Source organism: Bombus pyrosoma, linkage group LG5 (assembly GCF_014825855.1).
Source record: "Bombus pyrosoma isolate SC7728 linkage group LG5, ASM1482585v1, whole genome shotgun sequence".
NCBI lineage: Eukaryota > Metazoa > Arthropoda > Insecta > Hymenoptera > Apidae > Bombus > Bombus pyrosoma.
The window spans coordinates 6,032,334-6,056,455 of NC_057774.1; the positions used below are offsets into that span (position 1 = coordinate 6,032,334).

Here is a 24,122-nt window from a genome sequence, read left to right on the forward strand (position 1 = left end):
CGTTGCGTCGAGCACACAGACAACGCGAGATCGTTTTTATGGCGCCCGGTAACGAATCGGATCGGTTGCCCAACTACTCGTCCACGACTTTTCCGTGAACTTTAAACGTCCCCTTCACCTCTCTATGACTATCCTATCTTTTTTTTTTCTGACTTTATTCTGTTTCGATATATACCTGGTAGAGACAGCAGAGCATAATCCAACCGAGAGGATGCTGACCAAGCTGCTTGACGGCCTGTGGTTGTACGTTCAGCGCTTCGAGGAACTCGCAAGCCTTCTCTGCGATGTCGTTGTGAATGAAATACGCCACGCAGAGCCTCTCGACGTGCGGCCACTCCAGTCCAGCCAGATGGATCCTCCTTTGAACTAGCGGCGACAGTACACTGGAGTTGCTGGGCGAGCAAGTGACCAGGATCCTCGCGTCGGGGAACAAACGTCCCTCGAGAAGGTCTATAGCATCGCCTAGGGACGCTCTGCCCCCTACACACTCGTCGTATCCGTCAAGGATAAATAGCACACGGTCCTCCATTAAATGCAGCGTGCGCCATACTTGCGCGACCGCGTCGCCGATGGCTGCCGTCCTTGGGAATAATTCCCGAGCCAAGTAATTGAGCACAGGACTGCCTCGTAGTTCACGGAGGGGGACGATGAACGCCAGAGCCGGACTATCGCCTTGTATTGCCCACTGGTGAAGAAGGCGGAGGCAAAGGGTCGTTCTTCCGCTTCCGGGACCTCCTTCAATGGCCACACGGCGGGGCGCCTCTGATACCGTGCCATCGCTCAACTAAAACAGTGGATACAATTAATCGATCGAATATCCATATATTTCTGTTTTGACAAAATTCATTTGCTATTTTCCCTAGGTCCGACTAAGATTCAGTTAGGTTTGATGCTGCGCGACCGCTTAACCGAGACGTACATAACGCTCGATCGAGGACAAAATTCGTTTCTTCTGGATGTAATGAACGCAAGAAATTGCTTTTCTATCGGGTTCCTGTTGCAACGGTCGAATAGAATTGTATTTGACTTGCATCTGCTAAATGATAGATGTGGTTGAAGTTAGGAAAATTACAGATAGACGTGGTTCTGATTGAGAGAAACGGTCAATCCATCGAATAGGATTAGTGGTTCACGCGAGAGGTTCCAACTTCTAATTGGTAACCAGTTGGAAGTGGAGAAACCGAGGAGTATCCGAGAAACTGGTCACGAAGCTGCTAACTTTTCTTCTTACCATTGGTCCGCTTGTCTATCCTCGGCGTACGAACTTCCGGTATACAAACTGTTCGTGATTCGCCGTGCCTTTCATTTAGGCCGTCCACTTTAACTTCTATCTCTAACAGAGATAAAAGACAAACTTATCTGCCTGTGAGACTGATCTTCGGCTAAGTCTTCGACGATCGCCAAGCTGCCCTCCCCTTTTTTCCAGACACCTGGATGACGCTAACGAGACTTGGCGACTTTCAACTGCCACGTGGCACGATGTCCGACACGAATCGATAAAATGGAAAAGCAAATTTCCCATATAACGATAGAACTATTCTCTGCACGGCCTAGAAACGGATTTAATCAGCGTCTGACAAAATTGTTTTTCGCGCAGCTCTTTGTGCACGCGGCCATTGTTCCGGGGATGCGCGTGCCATGGCAATAAAGGGAGAAAGTCGTTTGTACCGTAATGCCGTAACAATTGCTAGTCTGCCGATCGATCACGCGATGAGCTACCCTTTGTAGGGCAGGAACTTGCTTACGGGACCGATTATCAGAGGACGGAATCGCGTGTTTCGAGTTCCATCATCGTGCATCGACTATCGATCAGAAATCTGTCCCGATTGTTTACCGATCTGACTCGATCGTTCATCGCTGTTTACGAGCTCGTTAACCCTGCCATTTGTGTTGCATTAAACTGTATCATTGTCACGTAATGTACTTGAAAGTTGTACGGAATAGTTTCGAAAAGTAGACAATATATCAATTTCCCAAAAGACAGAGAGATAGTTGCGAAAAGGTTTCGCATTATGGTTTAGTGCCACGCCCTCGTTATCGGTGAACGTCATCCCAGCTTGTCCTAGATTATAAAGGGCTCTATGATCATGGTACCCTGCTATGTAGCTCCTTCACCGCAGGAGGCTGTCGGCCCGAGCTATTATCCCGTGATTCTAGTCCCTTTACGGTCTGTTGCTTGAATCTTCCCATCCCTTTCGAAGTAGATCATACGATCTGCTGTATATTATTATTTGATGCCTCTCTCGTTTCAACGGATACTGTATCCCCGAGGCTGACTGTATTCTAATGCTCGCTTCAGCTGTTCAGTTTGAACGGGTGGCTAGGTCTACCCTGTGATTTCATCGAGCCTTCCACTTCTACTATTCCAGCAGAACGGTGTTCGACCGTAGCCTCCTTATCTCTACGGTCTTTATAGTCTCTCAGACCTCCCGTAGCCTGTTATTGCGAGTCCTCCATTGCCCAGGGTTTTGGGATTCTTGACTTGCCGTGCTTTATTGACCGGCTATTTCCATCAACGCCAGCGAACCTCGTGATTTCAACTCGTCTAATCTGTTTATTTAGACAGCTTGAGTATAGTTTGCCGCTTCTAATCGAGATAGTGTTGCATTCACTGATACTATAGCTCCGTTAGATCTTGTATTTTGTGCTCTGAATGTGACCACAGTTGGTGAACAAACAAATTCGAACTACAAACAAGAACACTTGCAATGTAGACGGACCATCGAAGAATGTAAATAAACAAATGTCGAATTTTGATTCAGGTGAAACAAAGTACTAGGTTGTTTGCTCTGGTACTTTCGTTGCAAATGTACAATCGTTCGCACGAAGTATAATTTTCTAAGATTATTGGGATATTTCTTCAACTACATCGTATTTTCAAAGCATTTCGAACTTCTTAGAGTTTTCCGTTATTGTTCTATGCCTAGTCAATGAAATTATAAGTTACACTAAAATCACTGTGTTTCGCTCGTTCTTGGCGATCGCGTGTCCGTAAATAAGCGTCGAGATGGTCTAGCAACAGTACTCTTCACTTGAACGAGCAAAAAGGAGACAACAGATGAAAGACGAAGGGAACAATATCTTCGTTTTACTGTTCCGAACGCTTGTCCCAGATGAAGATGCTATTGGTGAGAGTAGGCGTGTTTAGAGACGTCCGTGGCAAGCATCGAGACAAAGAAATTACTTCCAGCTGGCCGGATCGGAGAGCGTTCGTCGCTACGCTTGTCTCGGGCGCCCGGGAAAATGGAAATAATATTCCGACAGAGGAACGTTGAGGCCTGGAACGTCGGTGATCCGGAAAGACGTTCTTCAAGACGGCGCTTCGCGACGTAAACGCGCTCATTATGGCGCCGTGCATTCTTTGCACGCGGGCACGCGATAAATTCTACGCTTTAGTGGAATTTATCGACCCAATAATTCGTCCCTTTCATTGCTTACAGCAATGCTGACTCGATAAATTGAATTGAAGATTCTAAATCGGAAAAAGGAAGAATTCGATTCTCGTTAACTAAACGATTAGTCTTCAGCTTTTAATTTCGTTTCATTTCTTTCTACGTTTTTATACCGTGCTGTATTGAAGTAAAGAAAGAAACTCGCCGAACAGAGTGAGAAGAGCTTTAAAAGCTTGTCTCTTCAACGATCCGCTTGTTCTCCCTGGCACGTTTGTCGACTGTACGGCACGAATTCGTGTTTGGAGGGTATATCGGGCTTGCACAACCTTGACGTGGCCATGTGTCTGCCGTCACAGCCTGTTCTCGCGTCCTCGCGATACCGAGCCTCGAATGGCACGGTTACGAGGCTCATTTTTCCACGTGCACGTTTTCAGGTGACGTGGCGCATTGTTTGCGTTTCCTGGCTCCGTTACACGCTCGCGTTATCGACCTCTTCAACGTCGGATGCTGCGAAACGACACACAGAACTGTTTGCGAAAAGAGTAATTTCATCGTCAGAATGATCTATCGAGGCCGAGGTCGCGACGCTTTTCGTCTCGACTAGCTTACATCTTCTTCGTGAATTTTCTTCCTTTGGTATTCTTGCAGTAGCATTTTCGTTCGATGCCTCTATCGGCACGATATAATACGCGGTATTTACACAATGACAGTGAACGAGAAAGTAGAGGATTTATCACACCAAGGTGAGTGCATTACAGGCCGAAGTGAAATTTGAAAAATCGAGACTTCACGCGTGAGCTACGTCATTGAAGAACACGTGTCTCCGCGTATCTGCGACGTAACAACTTGCTTAGTTACAGATCGGTTCATACCCGAAGATTCTAACAATTCTGTAACGCGAAATTGCGAAAGCTTCGAATCTCTGATTGGCCGAGACGGTTACATTTATTAATTGCGACGCCTGACGAACGAAGCGAGCGTAACACACCTGCTCTCTCCTATCATATCCCGCTAGTTTTCTTCTCAATCCTGCGAAACAGCCGATCAATATCGTCTATTATCCGTACGTCGAACGAAAGTGCCATTCTGAAAACAGATCATAAAAGAGTCGCACGTGTCCCATTTAGACATCACGTTTTTCCAGCCACGCAGGTCGGCTCTGCGAAAGATCGAAACAGATAGAGTGACACTGAGATCTTTCGGTTCCACTCGAGTACGTACATATATCCGCTAGATAAGGAGATTCCGAGGCGGACGGATACATTGTGGCTTCGATAAATCTTTGGTTCGCGGTGCTGCCGGCAGATACTGCCGGTATTAAGGCCGGGAAGATTGAGATGTTAAGCGGATGGCTGAGTCGGTCGCCTCCGCTATTTCCACGTTGGATACGTTCTCGTGCCGTGTGTACAAGTTTCCTCGTAAATTGACAGGCTGGCTCCGGTGATCGATGCTTCGGCTGTCGTTCACGCCTACGACCGTGCCGCTTTGATTGCAGTTTGCCGAAAGCCCAAGGGGTCTTGTCGAAACGCCTGCAGGCGGAGACGTTGTATCGATTGAATTAAATATGGTGGAACAGTTCCGCTACTCTGAGAGTCTCGAGGTTTAACTCAAGTTGATTCAGCACGAGCGACGTTTAAAAGAAATTCGAGTTTTTCGTGCTGGAAATTATTTTGTTTGATTGAACGAACCAAGCGTGGGACGAGATCGAAGTACAGGCGAAATTAAAATGATCCATTGAAATCGAAGCTGGATCACTGAGCGTCCTTCGAGGCACAAAGGTAGGCGGTGGTCGCGCGCTTTGTCAGAAGTTATCAGCATCGTCTGGTTAAAAAGCCTTTCGAGAAATGTTAACGAAGCGAAGCTTGGCCATCTTATCGAGCCACGACAGAACAATACCTCGTTACGCCAGAATCGGACGAATGAGCGCGCGCTTCTTCAGGATTTTGCTCGCCGCATCTTCGAGGCGCGATTAAAACCTTCTTTATTCGAGAACCGAAGGAGCTATGCCTCTGCGACGATACTCTCGACTTGATTCGACTTCATGTTATTATCGGAAACGACGTCGGAAAATGTTCGAGTGGGCCACCGTCGTCGATTGTTCAACTTCTTCCGAGAACGTTTCACCTTATTCTCTGTCCCCCAGTTGGAAAACGCTTCTCGATGCTTCCAACTTGCAAGAAACGAGATTGTCTAATTTCTCTTTTCAGGCGGTTTCTTTAATTGCGTTGAAAATCTCGCTTCAGGAATGTTTCTTCCTCGATCTCACGCGAGCTTGCACTCTCTCTCTCTCTCTCTCTCTCTCTCTTGAAAATCCTTTTTATCATCTCCGTTTGCACTTGTCTGAGGAAAGCACTTTTTGCGCGGTAGGAATGTCCGAGATTCTTCTCTAATTGCCAGTCCTTTGCCCGTTTCACGATCAACGTTTACTCTGCCCTAGATTGCTCCGTCAAACACACAGTCTATTTTCAATCGATGTCTCGATAATATCTCGATGTTTCACTGCAGTACGATTACCTTCTCCATCGGATACTTGACTTCTAAATTCCGTGCAGAAGGGATTTTCGATGGTACGAGACAGGAACGAAGGCTCTTTGTTCGATTGTTCAAGAATTTCCTTGATCAGCAGGTGAAACGTATCGAAACTTCTTACGTGAAACGACGGCTTTGCCCGGAGAGAATTCATCTTTCATGGTAACAAACATCGACAGACATAGCACGGCGGTTCCCAGTCAATTCACGATGGTTCGTCGAAAATCCGGAAGGACGGCTCTCCTTCTGTTTCATCCTCTTCTTAGAGCGATTCAACCCGACCCCATCGCTTCGCTCGATCTTCCTCCGTTTTGTTTTTAGACGCAATCCGTGTCGCTCGCTCGAGACGGACACTAGAATGCAACATCGACTTGGATATCCGTGCCGGGCCGTGAACGAAGAAACTCGAAAAGAAACGGATTTCCTGGATCGGAGTGAAACGTCTGTCCTTTTTTCCTTTAATACCTATTTTGTCTGCCGTGCGATGGCGGAGTAGAAGTTAAAGAAACGTTTTCGATTTCTTTGATTTTTTTTATCTTAAACGCAGACTAAATGACAGAGTAGGAGCAAAAACAACGGTGTGGAAGTTTGCCGCGATTCGTCAAGGAAATTCGACAACGTGAAACTCAGACAGCGAGGGATGCGGATAAGCAACTTGGCTTTCACATATCGCGTAGTTACCGCGGAAAGTTTTACCGTTCGACGGAGAAAATCGTGGTTGCATCGCCGGCTGTCCGTGCAACTTGACTTTCGCAATTACGTAGTCGATATCATGCAAATGTACAGCGGGCGGCGGGACTACACTGTCGAATACGATTGACGTAGAATGTCATCGTCTCTGCATTCGGAAAACTTGCTCGCAACTCTACAAAAATGATATAGCCTGGCCGTGACACCTATACATTCCCTTGTTTCGAATACTTGATTTGAATTTTATTGAAATTTCCAAGCATCCCCAGCGAGAAAAAGATTAAAAGGTTAGAATCGCGCGAGAGCACGAACCGAGGCAGATAATTCAAGTTCTACGCGTTACAACGACAAACTTTCAGGTTTCTTCTTATCAGAAATTTCCTTCCAAGAGATTCCTCCGCTTCCTGTTTCCCCTTCCCGAACGTCCATCGCGGTAGAGTCCGCGAGAAGTTTTACGACCGACGTCAACAACCGGTACGTCGCGTCACCAGAGACGAAGTAGTTTCCGCGGGATGATTTATAGCACTCACCCTAACCGGGGCGAAGATCTGGTCGGGCTTGATGTTTTCGAGCCTGTGCTCCTGCTCGCCTTTGTGCAGCAGCTGCAGGTGCGGTTGAAAGTGCGCCGGACAAAGGGTGCCAAGTGGAAGAGGCGACGCCCATGCCGGCAAATGGGGTGGATCACGAGTGCCTAGCTCCCTGTAGAAGGACTTCAGGAATCTGCAAGTACCAAGTTCGCTGTGTTTAACCGGCCGACCACGTGGAAGAACGCCACTCCACGAATTTGCTTAATTCCGCAAGCATCACGGGCTAATGGAATGTTGGCACAACGCCGATGACCGTTTCGCGTCACCGTTGCATCGAATACAAATCAAACACGGTCGAATGTGATTCTTGAATTACATCGATCCCCGAGGGGACTGGAAGATGTTGATTTTGGTTGAATCGAAAGGGATTTCAAGCGTATCGCCTAACTATGGAGAAAAGCAGTCTTTTGAATAAATGCGAAACTTCATAGTTTCGTTTTTTTACTATAAACGATAAGCAGTAACTGTCTTCCCTCTAAAGTTAGTATATAGTTTATAGAGAGTGTTTATAGAGAGGAGTTGGAAAATTCAGGAAAGATTAACACGCTTCGGCTTAGCCTCGACGGGGTTTTATCATTTTATCGATTTGCCAGCCAAACCAGGGATAAGAAGCCGTCTGGCAGACTCATTTAATTCTACTTTAAACTCCTGGCCGACGGCAAACTGCATTCGAAAGCTGTCGCGCGTTCTTCTTGTTCAACTTTTTACAGCGTCCCACTAAAATTCCAATTAATTCGAGTTACGAGGCAGGACGCGGCGTTACAGTGGATCGCTTATCGGGTGACTGGTTAATTTCCCAGGCGACGAAACCGTAGTCGCGCTAAGTGGCAACTTCGCGTTGAATGATGCATTCGTTGTACTCAGGTAAGATTGATGATCTTACGCGGAGCCCATAGCAGGCTGATCAAGCGTGGAGAAAAGATTGGACAAGGATAGGGACGGGGATAGGGTTTTACTGCTTCCGGACCATTTCCCCCATAGGAAGAGTTTGCAATTTTATGGGCTCGCCCTGCTGGGACGCAGGTGGCCCCGTTCGATGACGATTATCTTCTTATTTATATTATTACCTATCCGTTTTATTGTTCGCGAGGATTGTAAATTTTTGTTTCGATCGGAGTTACGATTTAAAAATTGCGAAACGTCACTTAGATCCGACTGTAGTTCTCCTTATATTTCATTCATTTGCTTACTTATGAATCAACTGGAATAAATAAAGAATAAATATTCCACCTCGTTAGTGTATCCCAAGAATACGGAACATCTCGCAAAATTTCCTTGCAGAATCCAGCAGCCAGTGGTGAAATAAACATTTTTCACGTCTCGTTGGGCAGCAGAAGGTTAAACGATAGTGTGTCTCTGAGGAAAAAGAAGAAGAAGGAAAATAAAAAGCGAACTGACCTTAACAGTCTTCCCAGGGGATCCCTTTCCGGGGACGGCGGACCTCCGATTCCACTTCCGGCACCGAGTCTTCGCGAGGACGCACGTGCGCTCGATATGTATGCAGCCGGTGCAGGGGGCGGGCTACAGGGCGGACAACAAACGGGGCTGCTACCCCCTGGGGTCGAGAGGGTATAACTCCTCTCCAATTCCTGAAACAAAAGAAGAGAAAAGCCGCTTTAGTAGGCCCCTCCGACTGTTCGCCCCTTTTTTTCCTAGCTGACAGTGCCGTTTCAATATGGCGCCGTTTTATCACGCGTTTCTATTGCCTGCTACGCGCCGCAGAAACCACCAGCTCTGCGGACTATCCCGGATAAATAAATGTCATTGGAAATTTATCTCCCCTGGCGTCAATTTTTTCTTCTTTTTTACGAGTCTTTCTTGGCGAGCAAGGTCGAAGGCGTCTGGTTATCGTTGCTAGATTAAAGAGGATGTATAGCGTTCGTTATTGGAAATATCAGGAAGCAGCGAGGGTCAAGGGTGAGCGAAATTTCCCTCTCGAAAGCGGAAGACTAATGGCCGAAGCTTGCGAGCAAGCCCGAGCCAACACGTGGCTCATCGACGCTGACCGAACGCAATCGATTACCCAACTGCTGAATCATCGCTGGTGAAAGCGTCACGATTAACGATTTCAAGCATCGATTATTGTTAACAAACTGACAACCGCACAGGATGTGACGTTTCGTCGAATAAGGTTGGATAAATCGAGCCGAAACGCCGATGCAATCTCTGAACATGAATTACCGAATATATTATATTTTCAGTTATAGGAAATTGTTCAACTGTTCTTTGTGAATCAAAGAAAATGTAAAGTAGCGTCATGTATAAGTGTTTCGATAAAAGTGCTACACAGTTTTATTGAGAAACGAATTCATTAGGTGGAGTGGGAACGAACGATAATCGTCGATGTGTCCTGCGGCATACGTTGCCGCGTTCTTTATACGGAACGGTTTTGTTTCCGAGAGAAGTCGAGAAATCGTGCGGTCACGTCGGCGATCAACGTGAGAGTAAAAAAGAGCTTACGGTTAGCGATAGTGGCCGCCTTTCAATCGTAACGCTTCTCGTCGGCTACGTGACCGAAGATAAGTTGATCAGAACGGAGGAAAATCGAGAACGACGACCGACGTCCGTTTCGCTTTTTCCCGTTGCGGCTTTTATCCGGAGACCAATTTTCTTCTCGCACCGCAAAGATACGCCGTAACGCGCATTCCACCCCGTCGATTTTCCCCTTTCTTTCATCGCACCTTTTTTCGTCTTTCTTTCTTTTCTTGCCCGGACCTACTTCTACCGATATCGATTGGTAAACGCTCCTCGAAGAACGAACCACAAGGACAAAGTACAAGACAGATCCATCATCCAATTTGTTTTTTGTCCCACGTCACCAGACCACCCTCTCTCTCTCTCTCTCTCGCTCGTTCAGAACAACTTTTGATCTCGCCGATTTTTACCATAGAATAAGGTTACAACTCGCATTTATCTCTTTATTTATTTATTTACGTGTCCTACATAATATCAATAACGATTGGATGCGTTCCATACTATTAATTCTATAATTACGTGAATAATTCTAGATCGTTTAATGTTCTAATTGTAATATCAATTGATATAGTAATTTCAAACAGAGACACAGTCTTTATTCCATCGTTCGCAAAAGAAACGCAAAGTTTTAGCTATCGAGACAAATACACGAGTTGCGAATCGCCGGACGCGTTTCGTTGATGTACAACGCGATGTTATCATTTTCTCCGAGGGTCCGCGTACAAAGAGCGAGTAGCAGGATGAACCAAGAGGCAAGGAGTAGAAAGTGAATGATCAAACAGCCGAACAACTTTAGAAGATGCGCGTAGAACCATAGGAGCGCGTATGCATTTGTTTGGCCAAAGGGAAGTCGAACGACGAAACGATAAAAAAAGGACGATTTATCGAATCAGCATGGAACGTGTTCGTCTGATCGAATGGAAGAGGGCCGGGTCGACGAGGTTTAACTGTTTTGTCGCTGGTCTGGTTCGATCGTGGACTACTTTTCCGTCAGCTTGAACGAAGATATGGCACACGGCTGTTTCGCAGGTACCGATAAAAATGCGCATTGAGAGGGTCGCGAATCACCCGCGCAACTTTCGGGTCAAGCCCAAGCACCAGGATGCAATTACGGAGATAACGAACTGCATTCATGGCATTTCTATTAAAAAACTGTAAAGACTTTTAATTAAATGCACGCGAAAACGGAAGCTTGGTCGCAGCGTTGACGTTTATTCCCGCGTACAATTTTAACGAGTATTGCAGTATAGTGAAAACAATTAAAGTCGAATATTCTATTCAGATTAGATTTGCTCGATTATCCTCGAATCGAGGCTGATCAACGTTGATCGACGCCGTTTGGAAAGACTGCGCTAGCACGGGCTCGATAATTAAACCCTTTAATCGCATTATTCTTGGTTATTAATCCCGTTCAGTGTGGTAGCTTTCTATAACGACTTCCGTCGAGCCGCAACGTTGATCGATCAAACTAAATAATGGAGCTTTGTGGGATCTTTCCTCTGCAGTTTCGAACAGATTGGGTAATACGCTGGACGAATTTAATCCGTAAAAATCATTCTGCTATTTCTTTCCATTCTCTCGAGCTTTTTAATACAAGAAAAACACGGGTCTCCTGGAAGGATAAAATTCCAAGCGAGGTATTTTTGTTCCACTACGTAAATGTTTCCACTAGGTTCTTTGATTATCGGTTTGCAAGTCGATTGTCCCTTTTGCCGATTCACCGAGCCACACAGGCAGTTCGAACGATGTTCCGACTGTGTGTCGACTATTGCCTTCTCCTCGACTTTTTGTCGCATCTGCCGCACAACCGCAACTCGTCCCAAGCGGTCCGCTTCCTCCTGACCTCGATATCCCGCAGACTTTTCCTTTCGGACTTATCTCGAAAGCTCAGTTTATGCCAAGTCCGTGAATAATCCTCTGGAACTCGGCAACAACGTGAAAAATTGCGCTCCCCTTATTTACTTTACATCCCACGCTTGATCCGCGGCTCCTTTCTTGCCACGGAAATTCCATTAACTTTCCGACCTTCAGCTATGATCTTTGAAACGCCTCACGTATCGCACGTCATCCAGAATTCCCTCGCAAAAATTCCTCTTTTTCACGTTGGATTTTCTTCGTCTTCGCGAGTAAATATCGGCCGACTTGCGGAACGTCATCGGCAGATAACGCACGGTCTGTTCCAGAACAATGGCTCGAAAACTGTCTCGGCTGGAAGCTCCGCGACGCAGTCAGAACAGGCGAATGGTAAGAGGCGACGGGGTGAAGATCTTCGAGAAAGCCAGCGGCATTAATTCGAGGTAATTTCTGCTGCAGACGACAAAGGGCTTCCGTGCGTTCGTCGAAGACGCGCGTCACGTTGGTTGGGCGCGGACAAAGGGTTTCCCTTCGAGGATTACGGGAATCACGCGTCTTCGTGCTTGTTAACGGTATACCTTATACGGAGTGCTATACGTCGCAGGTAACTGCGGGGCAAATACGTCATTACGACGCTTCGGTTTCGAACGATGCCGCAGGAGAAACGCCGAGTGTTTCTGATGGAGCGCCCTCGATTGTCTTTGCCGAGGGACTTGCAGCAATTTACAATTAAAGTCGCGCCCGGGAAAACCGTTTCACTGCGACGTTCAACCATCTTCCAGTATCGAGAAACTCGACCCTGATGCTTGATGAATCTTCGAGCTTGGTGTTTCATGTACGTTCGCGAAACACGGGGCATTGACTCTACAGAGAAGATCTGGTTTGTGCCGTATCTTTTTGAATCACATGTTTTGTAATATCCTGTATAATACAAATTTGCAAGTACCGATCGTCACGATTACGCGGTGCTACCGATAAGTTCACGTTCAAACGATACTTTCGACGCGAGACTCGACGTTCAACGTTACGGTTTGGAAAGAAATTGCAGCAATTTGGGGAAGGTTTAAAATTGTCTGATATTTTACGAAGCCATCGGTGTAAATTGAATGAAGGCATCGGCTTCGCCGAAGGTTTGCTCGTTCATTCGCCCCGAGGGTGTATTAAGAGCTTTCTTCGCGGGGTTGCGAGCACGATCGCTTCGGGGAACGATTAAATCCTGGTCAGACTACGATGTCCCACCGTGTTTCGTAGATTAATTAATTTACGAGGAAGCCGAGTGTTCCAATAAAATTTAGGCAAACTTGAGTACGCTTGTATTAACTTTGACATCTCTAAAGTAAATAGTTACGTTACACAGAGTTCCTGATGTTATTTCGCGTTAGCCAGGGCAAACGTTGGTCAAGAGGTTATATCGCAAAATGGAAATTTTCTAAAGTCACGTTCGCCAAGTCGTGAATTTCGTTTATTTTACAAAATTGTTCCGCTTAAACGTTCGAATACGATTACAGGTGAAAATCGTTGGATAAAATCCTCGAGCCTTTGGAAAATCTATCGATTCATCTGCGACTTTCCTTGTTCGAAGAATGATTTTGCAATCGTCATTAATAACAGGCGTCTGCCGGCTGTTAATTTTTCATTTCCGGCTGCCAGGGGTTCCGGTCAAATAATAGCGTGCTTCGTGCCAGCTATTTCGTTCGTTGTCGACGCTCGGGAAATTGAATTACAACTGTAATTGTAATTTCAGTTGGTAATCCTGTTGAATGATTCGAAATCGCCACGCGATGAAATAAAGATCGCAGCCGGGTAATTAACAGCACTTTGAATGCGATCAATGCGACGAAATACCGACGATTAATCATCCTGAACAATTTAATATTCAATCCGGTAGTACGTAATCCTCGCTAAAAATTGCCTACCACGACAGACGAGCCCTCTTCAGGGGATTACGACGCGTATTAAACTATAAACGTTGCTTCAAATATCCACTTCATAAACCCTTCTTTGCTAATGACAGTATGAAAACGGTTATTACCTACGGTGGTAAAATTGCCCGTTTATTCGACCGAAAATTAAAGCTCTGTGCGTCTATTCGCCGTGCCATTTATCTACTAAACCAAACCGTCGTCCTTGTTTATCTATACCACTCCACTTTGCCGAGAATTACGTTCATCGAATCAACGATATACCGCATCGTTCCGGTATAGTTAAGTAATTAACCATTTTCTGGGAATATATTTTACGCGTGGAACAAAAGATGATTCTCGTTGCAAGGAGGAGAACAATGTGGTTTTGCGAAGCAGACACAATGCTGCGAGGAAAATTATGGCGGTGTACTATAACATGAATCACCTATTAAAGTCGTCGAGGATGGTAACAAAAGGGTAGTGGCGGGCAAGGGGAATCCAAGGGGGTTGAAATCGATGGACGAGCGCGTCAAGGGAACACGACGACCCGATCCCGAGGAATCTCTCTCCTCCTACGTGTTAAAGTTCCATCACCGGCGGAAGTTAATTTAATCCTGATCCAATTAAACCGGATATAACGCTAAGCCTGTTGGTGGGCGCAGTTGGCCGCGTGCAGTTAACGTGCCGATGCTGGCCGTGCCAGTTAACCACTGCGTAAATTGGAAATTGGCCTCGCCGTCCAATAAATATCGGATTAGCCAATAAATCGGACGGAAAACGACGATGCGTTATATCGCCGGGGTACAACGGGGGAGAAAAGGGATGAATTGACGTCGGTGCCGTTTCTGCGCGATGGGGGACCAATTTCATCTCCGAATTTCGCGCGTTGAATCGCGCGGTTTTAGCTTCCCTGATTTTAATAGGTCATCTGCTCTAGCAATATTGTCAGGCGATTGGCTACGGTAGAATTTTGCATAACACGTTTTCCAGCGTCGGACATTTGTGCAACGCGACGAAAAAATTGCGTGAATATCCATAAAACTGTTTCAGGTGGAATTTGTGTACGGTACCATAATAGAATATTCAGGCTTATCAACAGAACGGATAACCGACCCTTTAAAAGGTTTAATACGTGTCTGTTTCGAACATCACCGCCACGGTCGCGATGCTCGAGTATCGTTGCGCTGCTAATGAAATTTCAAGACGCGTGTATACGATAATATAATAGAACGTAAGATATAGAGAAAATTTTTCTACGAGTGTTTGAGTGCTTTTACCGAGTTATTCTATTCTCTGGCGTTGTACGAGATTCCATTGTATTCGGAGACGAGCGTAAAATGTTACGTATATGAAATTACGATTGAGAAAATCGAGTTTCGAGTAACCTACTTTCTAAAGGCAGCTTGCAAGAAGCATAGTATATAAATATTGCGATAAGAAGGTGCGAGAATCTGACGTGCTTCATAAAATTCCTTTTTCAATGGTTTCTGGATACCAGGCCGCGAACTCACAGATTTACAGACCGATAGAAAAAAGTAGCTCGATACGCGGGCTATTTATTATCTACGACGTTAGCATCGATTCTTTCGGCACGAAGGGGCAAGCAGGTCGTGTAACACACTTCCGGGATTTAAAGTATTTTTCAGAACGAATCTCGATTTACGCTGGGTCGTATCAGATTCGATTTATACAGCTGAGCGTCGAGCAGCCCTTGGTTATGGCCACGTTACGCAAAATCCGCGCGGATACGGCTACATCGGGAATATACCAGTCTGAAAGTTCTCTTCGAGCTTTATAAAGTTACTTATGAAGTAAGTTGTGTTTTTACGAGGGCAACACGACGCGACAACATTTGCTGCACGTAACCCTTGTACCAGACGTGCTACGTGCTCATTTTCTGTAACTGCACGTTGCCGAGTGTTTAGCCAAACGCCGTTAGCTTTAATTGCACACTCGAGATCAGTTTCTCAGTGATTGTAAATTACGGAGCTGATTTATTCTTCTTAATGGTTTCTTGCATCCAACTTCTGTAGCAAATGTTACATTACAAACGTTGCAAATAAGTATTCAGCTGTTTACAAAAATATTTGGACATTTATCATAGAAATTATGTACACTGTGCGTGTCGTATAAAACATTTTGATATTTCCTTCGCGCTGTCAATTCAAGTCATTTTCCGTATTGAGTCTGACTTTATCCGACTCTAATGACTTACGACTATATCGATGAAAGTTGAAACAGATCTGCAAGTGCTAAAAATTATTTACAAGGTGAATAATAATAATTGACTTTTGAATTTGAACGCTTTTGCGATCCCTACGAAGTATACACTTGCACTAAATATCATGTAACCTGTATACAAATTGTAATATCTGTTTCAAATTTCACCAATACGTCCGGGTCTCGTTACAGTGTCAAATGTAATTTGAAAATGTTTCGCATAGCACACGTAATATATTCATAAAAGATTCATAAAAGGTTTCTAGAAGTTCTCGAATACTTTCACGAGCTACCGTATGTGTTCCCAAAACGAATGCCATTCTTTCTACTAACGGTTTCTCGTAGTAAAATTCCTTGTTCGACAGTCGATCGATGGGCCTGGGATGTCTTTGTCGTCGGGTCTCGCGAATTGTTTCTCTAGCGCGAGCTTTCGTTCTGACGCATTTCTGCTCGCGTTCCTTCTCCATTCGTCAAACTGCACGTATGCACAGGTGATACGTGTATTCGTGCACGTTGGCAAGCAACTGGCGGATACGTGTATGTGATTTAGAAACACTGGTATTTATGCACTATCGAGACATCGAGCTGGCCAAGCAGCGAGCCATCCGAAAGAAACGGCATTTTTCAACGTCGCGGAAACAAATGAGCCGCGATACAGGCCCACCCACGTTCCCTACACTCGAAGTGGTCGTTCAAGCACGAAAAACACGACCCTTCGCTTCGCGATCAACGCTAACTTCGCACTAACGCGTTATTGACTGCGAAACGAGAATCGATTGCCTCTAATTTGTTTCCATTCGTCGAATAAATTCCACCATAGGAAAGAGATTAAGCTTATATTATTAGAAATTTTATCAGAAATTTCGCCACACACGAATCACAAATTACTCGTACGTGTAGTAAACATTTTAGAAACGAATTTACTCATTTAAATTTAGTGGAAATTTACAAACTATGAATCATTTTATTATCGCATTCGATGTAAAATCGTCGAATCATAAAGAGATCTATCGTAACCTGTAACTTGTTAATTCATTAATATTATTAATTAGTAAATTACCATGTGAGAGAGCCTGGGCAAGTGTTCCAAACCCTACAAACTACATCCAACAAGTACGACGTTGAAACTGCTTAGCGATAGAGTATCTCCGTCACACGGAATGCAAATTGCCTCCAAGTTTCGACAAATATCACGGTTAAGGTGTGAAAGTCTCTGAAAAATTGCTGATATCCTTAATAGTATAACTAGGCAAATGAAGGGAAAAATAGCGACTCTTCCGTAGGTTTTATCGCGAGCGTAACAATCATGTTACACACGAACGTAACTGCAAGCGTCGTTTACCTGCAACCGAATCCCTGTGCATTCCTCGATTCACGGGCCATTCAGTTGGCTCACATAATTTCGTAGCAGCTGAGCACACGGTCGTAAATATCGTTTAAAACGCCGCGGGAATCTATTCCTTTATCGGAAATTGGGACAAAGTCGTTGAAATAATTTTTCAGCGTAAGATACATCGCCGTTCCACTGATAAAATTGTCCCACATCTTTTCGAATTAAATATCCTCCGTGATGGAGATTCATCGTAGTGTCTTGGTACACGTCGTTGTTAATAGAAAATGCAAGAGGAACTGGATATCTTGGAATCAAAGAAACAACGACAGAGATTGCTTCTTCCTTCGTTTCTCGAGGAGCAAGTGCAAAGGAGACGGGGAGATGGCGAGGATGGCAGGAAAAAGGAGTAATTAAAGAAAGATCGCAGTTGAAATTATTACAGGACCATTCGATTAAGCGGCAACTCCTCCGTCCTCGGAGATGGAGTCTTCGAAATTAGCGTTAACGAGTACGACAATAAGACGATTTTAATTATATCGGAGAAAGGGTTGGGAGACGACGGCGTTCTCTTCGATTTCTCGCGATCAAGTAGTAGAGATAATAAAGTATCGTCCTTTCCTTCCTCGGGTTTTCTTTCTCCCATGAATTGTTCCAAGATTTACTGGCGCGATTCTTTCTTCTGGCGCAGCCTCGGTCTTTAATGAAGATCCGCTTTTCGCGCCGCCAGCGAAGGAACAGAGATTACGCGGAAAACGTACGGGATATTAATCGAGAATCGGACGCAAACAAACGATCGCAATTACGCGAAAATCGTGGAGCAAAGGCCGATAAGATCGCGGGCAACCAGTTCGGTCGTTATTCGTCGAAAAAAGTCGAAGGAACCAGAGGTCGATACTTGGTGCCACGGTTCGTACGCTTTCTCGAGGTATAAAGGAATTCCTGGTTTGCTTCCTTTCGATTAAATCACGCCGGAGCTGAGTGTAAATTTTGCCGAGCGTGCTCGTATAACTTTACAACTTTCATCGTGATATACGAAATTAATACGCGCTGAGAGAAAGAGAGAGAAAGAGAGCGAGAGAGATCCCTGTGCCGATTCGCGCTTCGGAATCGCAATGCAATAATCGCGAAAACAGGTCGTGCCGGCAATAAAGAGCGAACACGTACGGTCGACCGATTACCATTGATTGGTCGCAATTTACAAGGCAGTCGTGATTTTGAATAATAAAAATATTAGCAGAGAATCGGTGGAATCGCTCGTTGTCGATGCGATCTTCCCCTCCTTCTGTTTGCATCCCCCTGGAATAATGGCCCGTAAAGCGGTCGTATGACAAACACACCGATCGCTTCGCGATTTGATCGTCGTTATTATCGTAAATTTGCAACCGGCCGGTGCGAAGCGCCCGAAATTCGGAGGCCATTAAATAGTGGGCGTAAATCGGTCGCCTCTCGTCCCTCGTCATCGTGAAGCCTGTCGCGTTTCGCCGATATTTCGGCGCTCGTGAGTTCGACGTTCGGTACAGAGCATTGCCGGCCCTTTCTCCACACCTTGCCGCTCTCTAAATATTCATGAACAATCTTGCGGTAATCCGCCTCGTTGTGACGTGATTCGATGCATCCGAGACACGCGTAGGCGTTCGTCCTCGCGATTCGAAGCCCCGTCCAGCACCGTAATTGTCCGTGGGACGTGATCGAAAGACCAACGGTTACAGTTCCAAGACAACACGCTTTTCCACCTCACACTTTGATGCCGTACACAGGGATTTTTCAGTTTTTTTATTCTCTACATCATTTTTCCCTTCCTTTCGACGAAACGTGAAGAACTTTACACTCGTCGATTGCACTGTAAGAAAAGAAGCTACAACACACGGTACAACGAAGAGATTTTCCATTTGAAACGCGTTACATTTCCGCATTTCATTATAGTCAACTTGCCGGCTCCTTTACCATGCGTATAAAAGCTCATCTTTCTTCGAGCAAGTACCTACCCGCGTTCGATATTTACTTTTTACGAAAGCTCTTTCTCGCGCGCACCCATGTAATAACCCTTTGTAACCAGGTCACGGAATTTTCTCCGCCGCCACATCCTTCGACTACAACGGAGGCAAAGCTGTACATTACACCAGAGGAAAGGAGCTCCGTATTTTCCGCCAGACATCTTCTCGCGTGAATCTTACCCAAGGAGAAGCTAACCTAATGGACGAGCAAGCTAGAGCTCGCGAACCTGCAAGCACATTTTCACATACGTGGAAAACGCACTCTGCGTTCGCTTTATGCACCGGAGTATAACTTGACGCACGTAACCTTGATTTCTCTAAAGTTCTATGGCATCTTCTCCCTCTTTGCTTATTAAGAAGCACTTCGCAAAAGCTCGCGACGCATGAAAATGGATCTAGTTTGCCTGCGTAACCTGTTTGGCTTCAACTCGGTAGATGCACCATATTGTGTACTCTGTTGTACGTTATACAGGCGGGATGTCACAGTAGCAATGAGAAAGCGAATTAAACACGCGCGGAGTTCGAGCTTTGAAGAAGTATCTTCCGTGAGATTCGAAACTTTTGGCCGGAAGACATGCCGGAAAATCGGCAAACTTTCAGAAAGTTGAGCGCGTCGATGTACGAGCGACTATGACAACTTCCCAGAGATGTAAAGATCACGATGTTGCCGGAAAGTTGGTTCTCGATGAGTTTCAATGATTTTTAATTGCAATTGCACGTGGGAAATTTGTTACAACGAACAATTACAAAGAACAACTACGGCGGGAAAAGGGAAATATCGAGTTCGCACTTGTGCGAATCGTAAGCAAAGCTCACTTAGCCATCGACAACACGATTTTATCTTTCTTAATTTTTATACACATCTTGCACCTTTCAGGATATCAACAAAATTCCTTTTCGCTAGAAATTATTTTTACCTGGGTATTCTTTATCTTTTCTCTTTCACTCACAGACATGTATCTTTTCTCTGATAAAAATGTTGCTGTACAATTTATCTAATCGCTGACTAAAAATTATCGAAGTACTTTACAAGAGCTGTTCTTCGTACATTGTTCGTCCAGCTACGAAGAACGGGACGGAAGAGACGAAAAAATTGTATGCTGTTAGAGAAAGTCTGACAGCTGTTGTAATTGTCCAAGCTGGACCAAGCGCACATCAGTTACGAGCAGCACGGTTTATGCGATGCTTCCACGAGCGTAGCGGAGCTCTCTGAATTTCCTCGAAGATTCCTGGAGTTACGACTTCTCCGAGAAGCTTAATCCCCGAAGGAAAGCAAGTTGCGACGGTAAATACTGGGAGTGGTGTGCACCTTTCTCTCCCTATGCTTCGCACCGTTTTCTTTCCGACCGGCCCAGATACATAGAGGGGAAAAAAGTCTGACGAAGCTGGAAGTAACTTTCTGCGTATCCTTATCCTCCCGAGACGAGTCAGTTTTTCATCAAGACCTTTTAATAATTTTGTCTGTTTTAAACGAGATACGCGCAGCTAATGCGTTACTTGCATAATGCAAGCCGTATCGATTTTTCCATTTGCAGCGCAACGCCAAGGATTACGGAGCTTTACATCTTTGAAAATTTCCGTCAATTTACGCAGCCGGCGTTGTATTAATATCTGGAAAACTTGCGAACATTTTCGCAGCGTAATATTTATAAATTTGTATATATTTCTTGACTGAGACGAGATAAACGAAGCCGGATTTCACTCGGAGCTTGGTTGGACGCAAAGGGAAAAATGTCGAGCACGTGAAAAGCGGCATTTGGGTCGTCATCGGTCCATCGAACGTCCCCGTTCACGTATCCATCTCGTTTTCCGCGTCGATTTCCTTCCGTAACGCAAGGCGCGTATGAATCGAGGATATCTCTATGGTAATGATCTCGTTATATTTCCATGCATTCAGCTCGGCAATTCCTCGACATAGAAAATTTTTCGATTAATTAGTCACTGTGCCGTGCACCGTGAAAGCGAAAATTGCACTGGGACGGTGCCATCACCAATGGTCCGCATTTTTGCGAATAATTACTTGGAACGTATCGCTGGAAGGATCGCAACGTATTCAAAATTTCCGTACATCTGCAATTTCACCTTCTATTCGGCTGCCTGGTTATATTCCATATTAATTCGTTCGATTTCCATAAATTCCAACGTTGCTTCGATATAAGCAGAGCTTTAACGCCACCCGATACGCGCTTCGTAACTGCAAGGATCGTAGCAGCTCGACCGATGGCACTCGAACGGTGTTCGTGATTTTGCCAATTACCAAGAGTGACTCTAGCAACGTTTAACTATCGTGTAACTATCTATTAAAGCGGTCGAAGGTTCCGAACGCTTGGAAGATCACGGAGCTTCAGGAAAACGGAGCAGCGTTTCCTCGCAGCGCGTTACTTATCAAAGCTCGAAGGCTTTTTAAAAGCCACGAAAGGACCGGCGTACCGAGTGTTTGACGTCGGTCGTTTACCTCGTTACCACGTTTGCTCGGCTTGAAATGTCAAGAGGCTGCCAACTGATGGCTAGAACTCTACGCCACGTAGTATGCATACGTACGTGAGCAGTCTGGGTGACGACGTTCGTACAGCCGCGAGAGGTTCGCTGTTCTTTGGCTCACCTTCAGCAGTAGTTTTCTCTAGCAACGTTTCCAGAAACGTCGTTGGATCGACTCTTTCGACGACTAGGAACCTTCTCTCGTTTCTCTCCTCCTATCTCCGAACGAATGAGATTACGTCAGTCGAGTCGGTTTTATACCTTTCACGTTTTGAGTTTACAACAGTTTTAAACTTTTGATGAACTGACGCAACACTTGGACGCAGACTCCTATCGTCAGGATCAACGTTTATCATTTCGTTCCTCGTAATTCTTCCGGTAGAAATTCCCTCTTCGTCCGTGGATAAAACCGATTATGTACATAGTAAGTGTTTGCGGAAGAACAGGGACGTCATGCGGAGAGACTCTTCGATTATTAACGATCGCTTTAAGTAGATTCCTTTTTCAGCGGGGTCGCGGCAACTGTGATTGGTCGATGGTGAAAGCTCGAAAGGCTAACAAATCCTCTCGAAAGGGACTGAAAAGACGAGATTACAACGAACGAACCTGCACGAGTACGGTAATCGGCCGCATTGCGTTTATCGAATGGCTCTGTGGCACTGCAAACGCCAGGGAACAAAGGGAAATCAGACGACCCACGACAAACACCCGTGAGAGTTGTGAGCCAAAGATTAAACGAAACGGGAGCTAACTGAACTTCCTTCTTTGGTGGATTGATTGATCGTGAAGTCTTTGGAAAAACACCGGGTCGACAAATTTTAAAACGAATCCGAGACGATGATGTTTGATGAAACCATTAATTGCTTCAAAGCCACAAACTATCGCGCCTCTCCTTATTTACTTATTTATTGATTTATTTATTCATACAGGTAACAGCCTTTGGTTTAAGTATAATCAGCGTGAACCAACATATATCAACGTATAATAGAAATATGAAATTAATCAAACAAGATGCCAAAGAAAAGTGTGACTGGTGTGAGTGGGTTGGTGTGATTACACATACGATTAATATAATTATCAGAGGCATAGTTCGAGGAAATGAACGAGGTGACCGATTCGCGGGATACAAAATGGGTGTGTAACGGTCCCAGAAATTCCACAAATCACAGAGCCGATCACTCGAGTACCACAAACCTTTACAGTGTCTTCTCACCATGACGTTAAATAAAAAAATAGAACGAAATGAAGATGACATGCTCAGAAAGGAAAGAAAGACAAGAATAGATTTGGAAGATGATCGTCACTGATGACAGTAACGAAGAAGCGGCAGAACTTTCTAAACAGGTTCACACACGACGAATACAAACTCGATCTCTAACTAGTAATCTCGTCGCTATACTGTTGCGATCAGAGTGCCTTAACTCAATCTCTTTAAGAACAGTCTATACGGAAGATTTCGGGTACGTCGCTGGGATTTCCAACTTATGGCAAATAATTGGAAGGTAATACGGAGACAAGGAGTTTCTAAACCAAAGACTCGGTCAAATTGAGACTTCCAGTTACGTTGAAATTAAAGTGAAGCACGGGAACGTTACGTAAAAGGAACCAGATATCGGCTCTGCGGTCCGTACATAAATGGCAATATTATTGCGGAGCACTGCGGAAAAATATGAGTCCCGCGGATCGATAGCCAGTGTCCGCGTCTCGTATATCGAAATCGTAGACGCTGGTTCGCGGTCTTTCAGCTCCGCGTATCGATATCCCCGAGCACCGTTTTTTCGCTTCGATCAGCTTCGTGTTTGCGTTTCCGTTGCCCCGTGAGCCGTCAGGGTTTCAACTTTTTTCCAAAATTCCATTTCGCCTGATGCCTTCCAATTGTCCGAAAATCCCAGCGAACTACGGACGCGACATTTTCGTTCGAGTTCTTCCAACGTTCGCTATTTGCTTTCAAATTTCATCGGAGTCGACGAAACCACGACGCTGTGACTGAACAACGGTTAGAAAGTTCGCGCAGCTATCTTACTAATTCTCGCCGATCGTTGATAAAGGCCTGCAATTAATCGACGCTTTGCTGCCCGACCGACAAACTGGCTATTGATTCCGATGCTCCTATCGGTTCGGTGATTTCACACGTTGATTGTCGGTGTCCCTGATTTTCGTATTTCCGACTAAACACGAGTTTCAATCGCGCATTTTTCAAGGCAAAGAAACTTGGTTGTTCGAATCGCTTGTCAATTTTGATATTTGATATTGCTGGATCTAAAGCACGCGACATTTCGTCATTCTTCCGTTGCTACGTTAAAGATCAATGGCGTTTCATAACACACTACGAGCTTCATTATTCCGCGTAAAGTTCAAGATTGAATTTTAAGATCGCTGCCTCGCTGCAATTTCTGAAATCATTCGGTCGAACGATTTTCCTTTTACGACAAAGTTCTCGCGTTCGACGCCGTATTATTCCATCGAATGCGATATTGCCTTCGTAAAATCGAATTACAGCGATCGCGCGAACAACGAGGCGGAGCTCGTGACTCTGCAATCCCCGAGTCTACGTGATCGTACTTATGCAAGGGCGTTGTCAGCTTCCTGATTGCATCTCGTCTCGTCCAACAACGATACAAAGAGCGAATTAAACGCATTCTGTCGTCCCGCCACGTCGAATATCG

General features: G+C 45.2%; 1 protein-coding gene across 6 annotated transcripts in view; it reads right to left on the reverse strand.

The window, feature by feature from the left end:
* The window catches only part of LOC122567787, a 164,715-nt gene that overhangs the window by 33,730 nt on the left and 106,863 nt on the right, over positions 1 to 24,122 (reverse strand). For all 6 annotated transcript variants that reach the window (XM_043726776.1, XM_043726777.1, XM_043726772.1 and 3 more), the window contains exons 4-6: positions 8,597 to 8,787; positions 7,142 to 7,331; positions 176 to 784 (exon numbers count right to left, since the gene is read on the reverse strand). In XM_043726776.1, the coding sequence (XP_043582711.1) occupies positions 176 to 784; positions 7,142 to 7,331; positions 8,597 to 8,787 (990 nt within the window). The remainder of the gene's footprint in view (positions 1 to 175; positions 785 to 7,141; positions 7,332 to 8,596; positions 8,788 to 24,122) is intronic.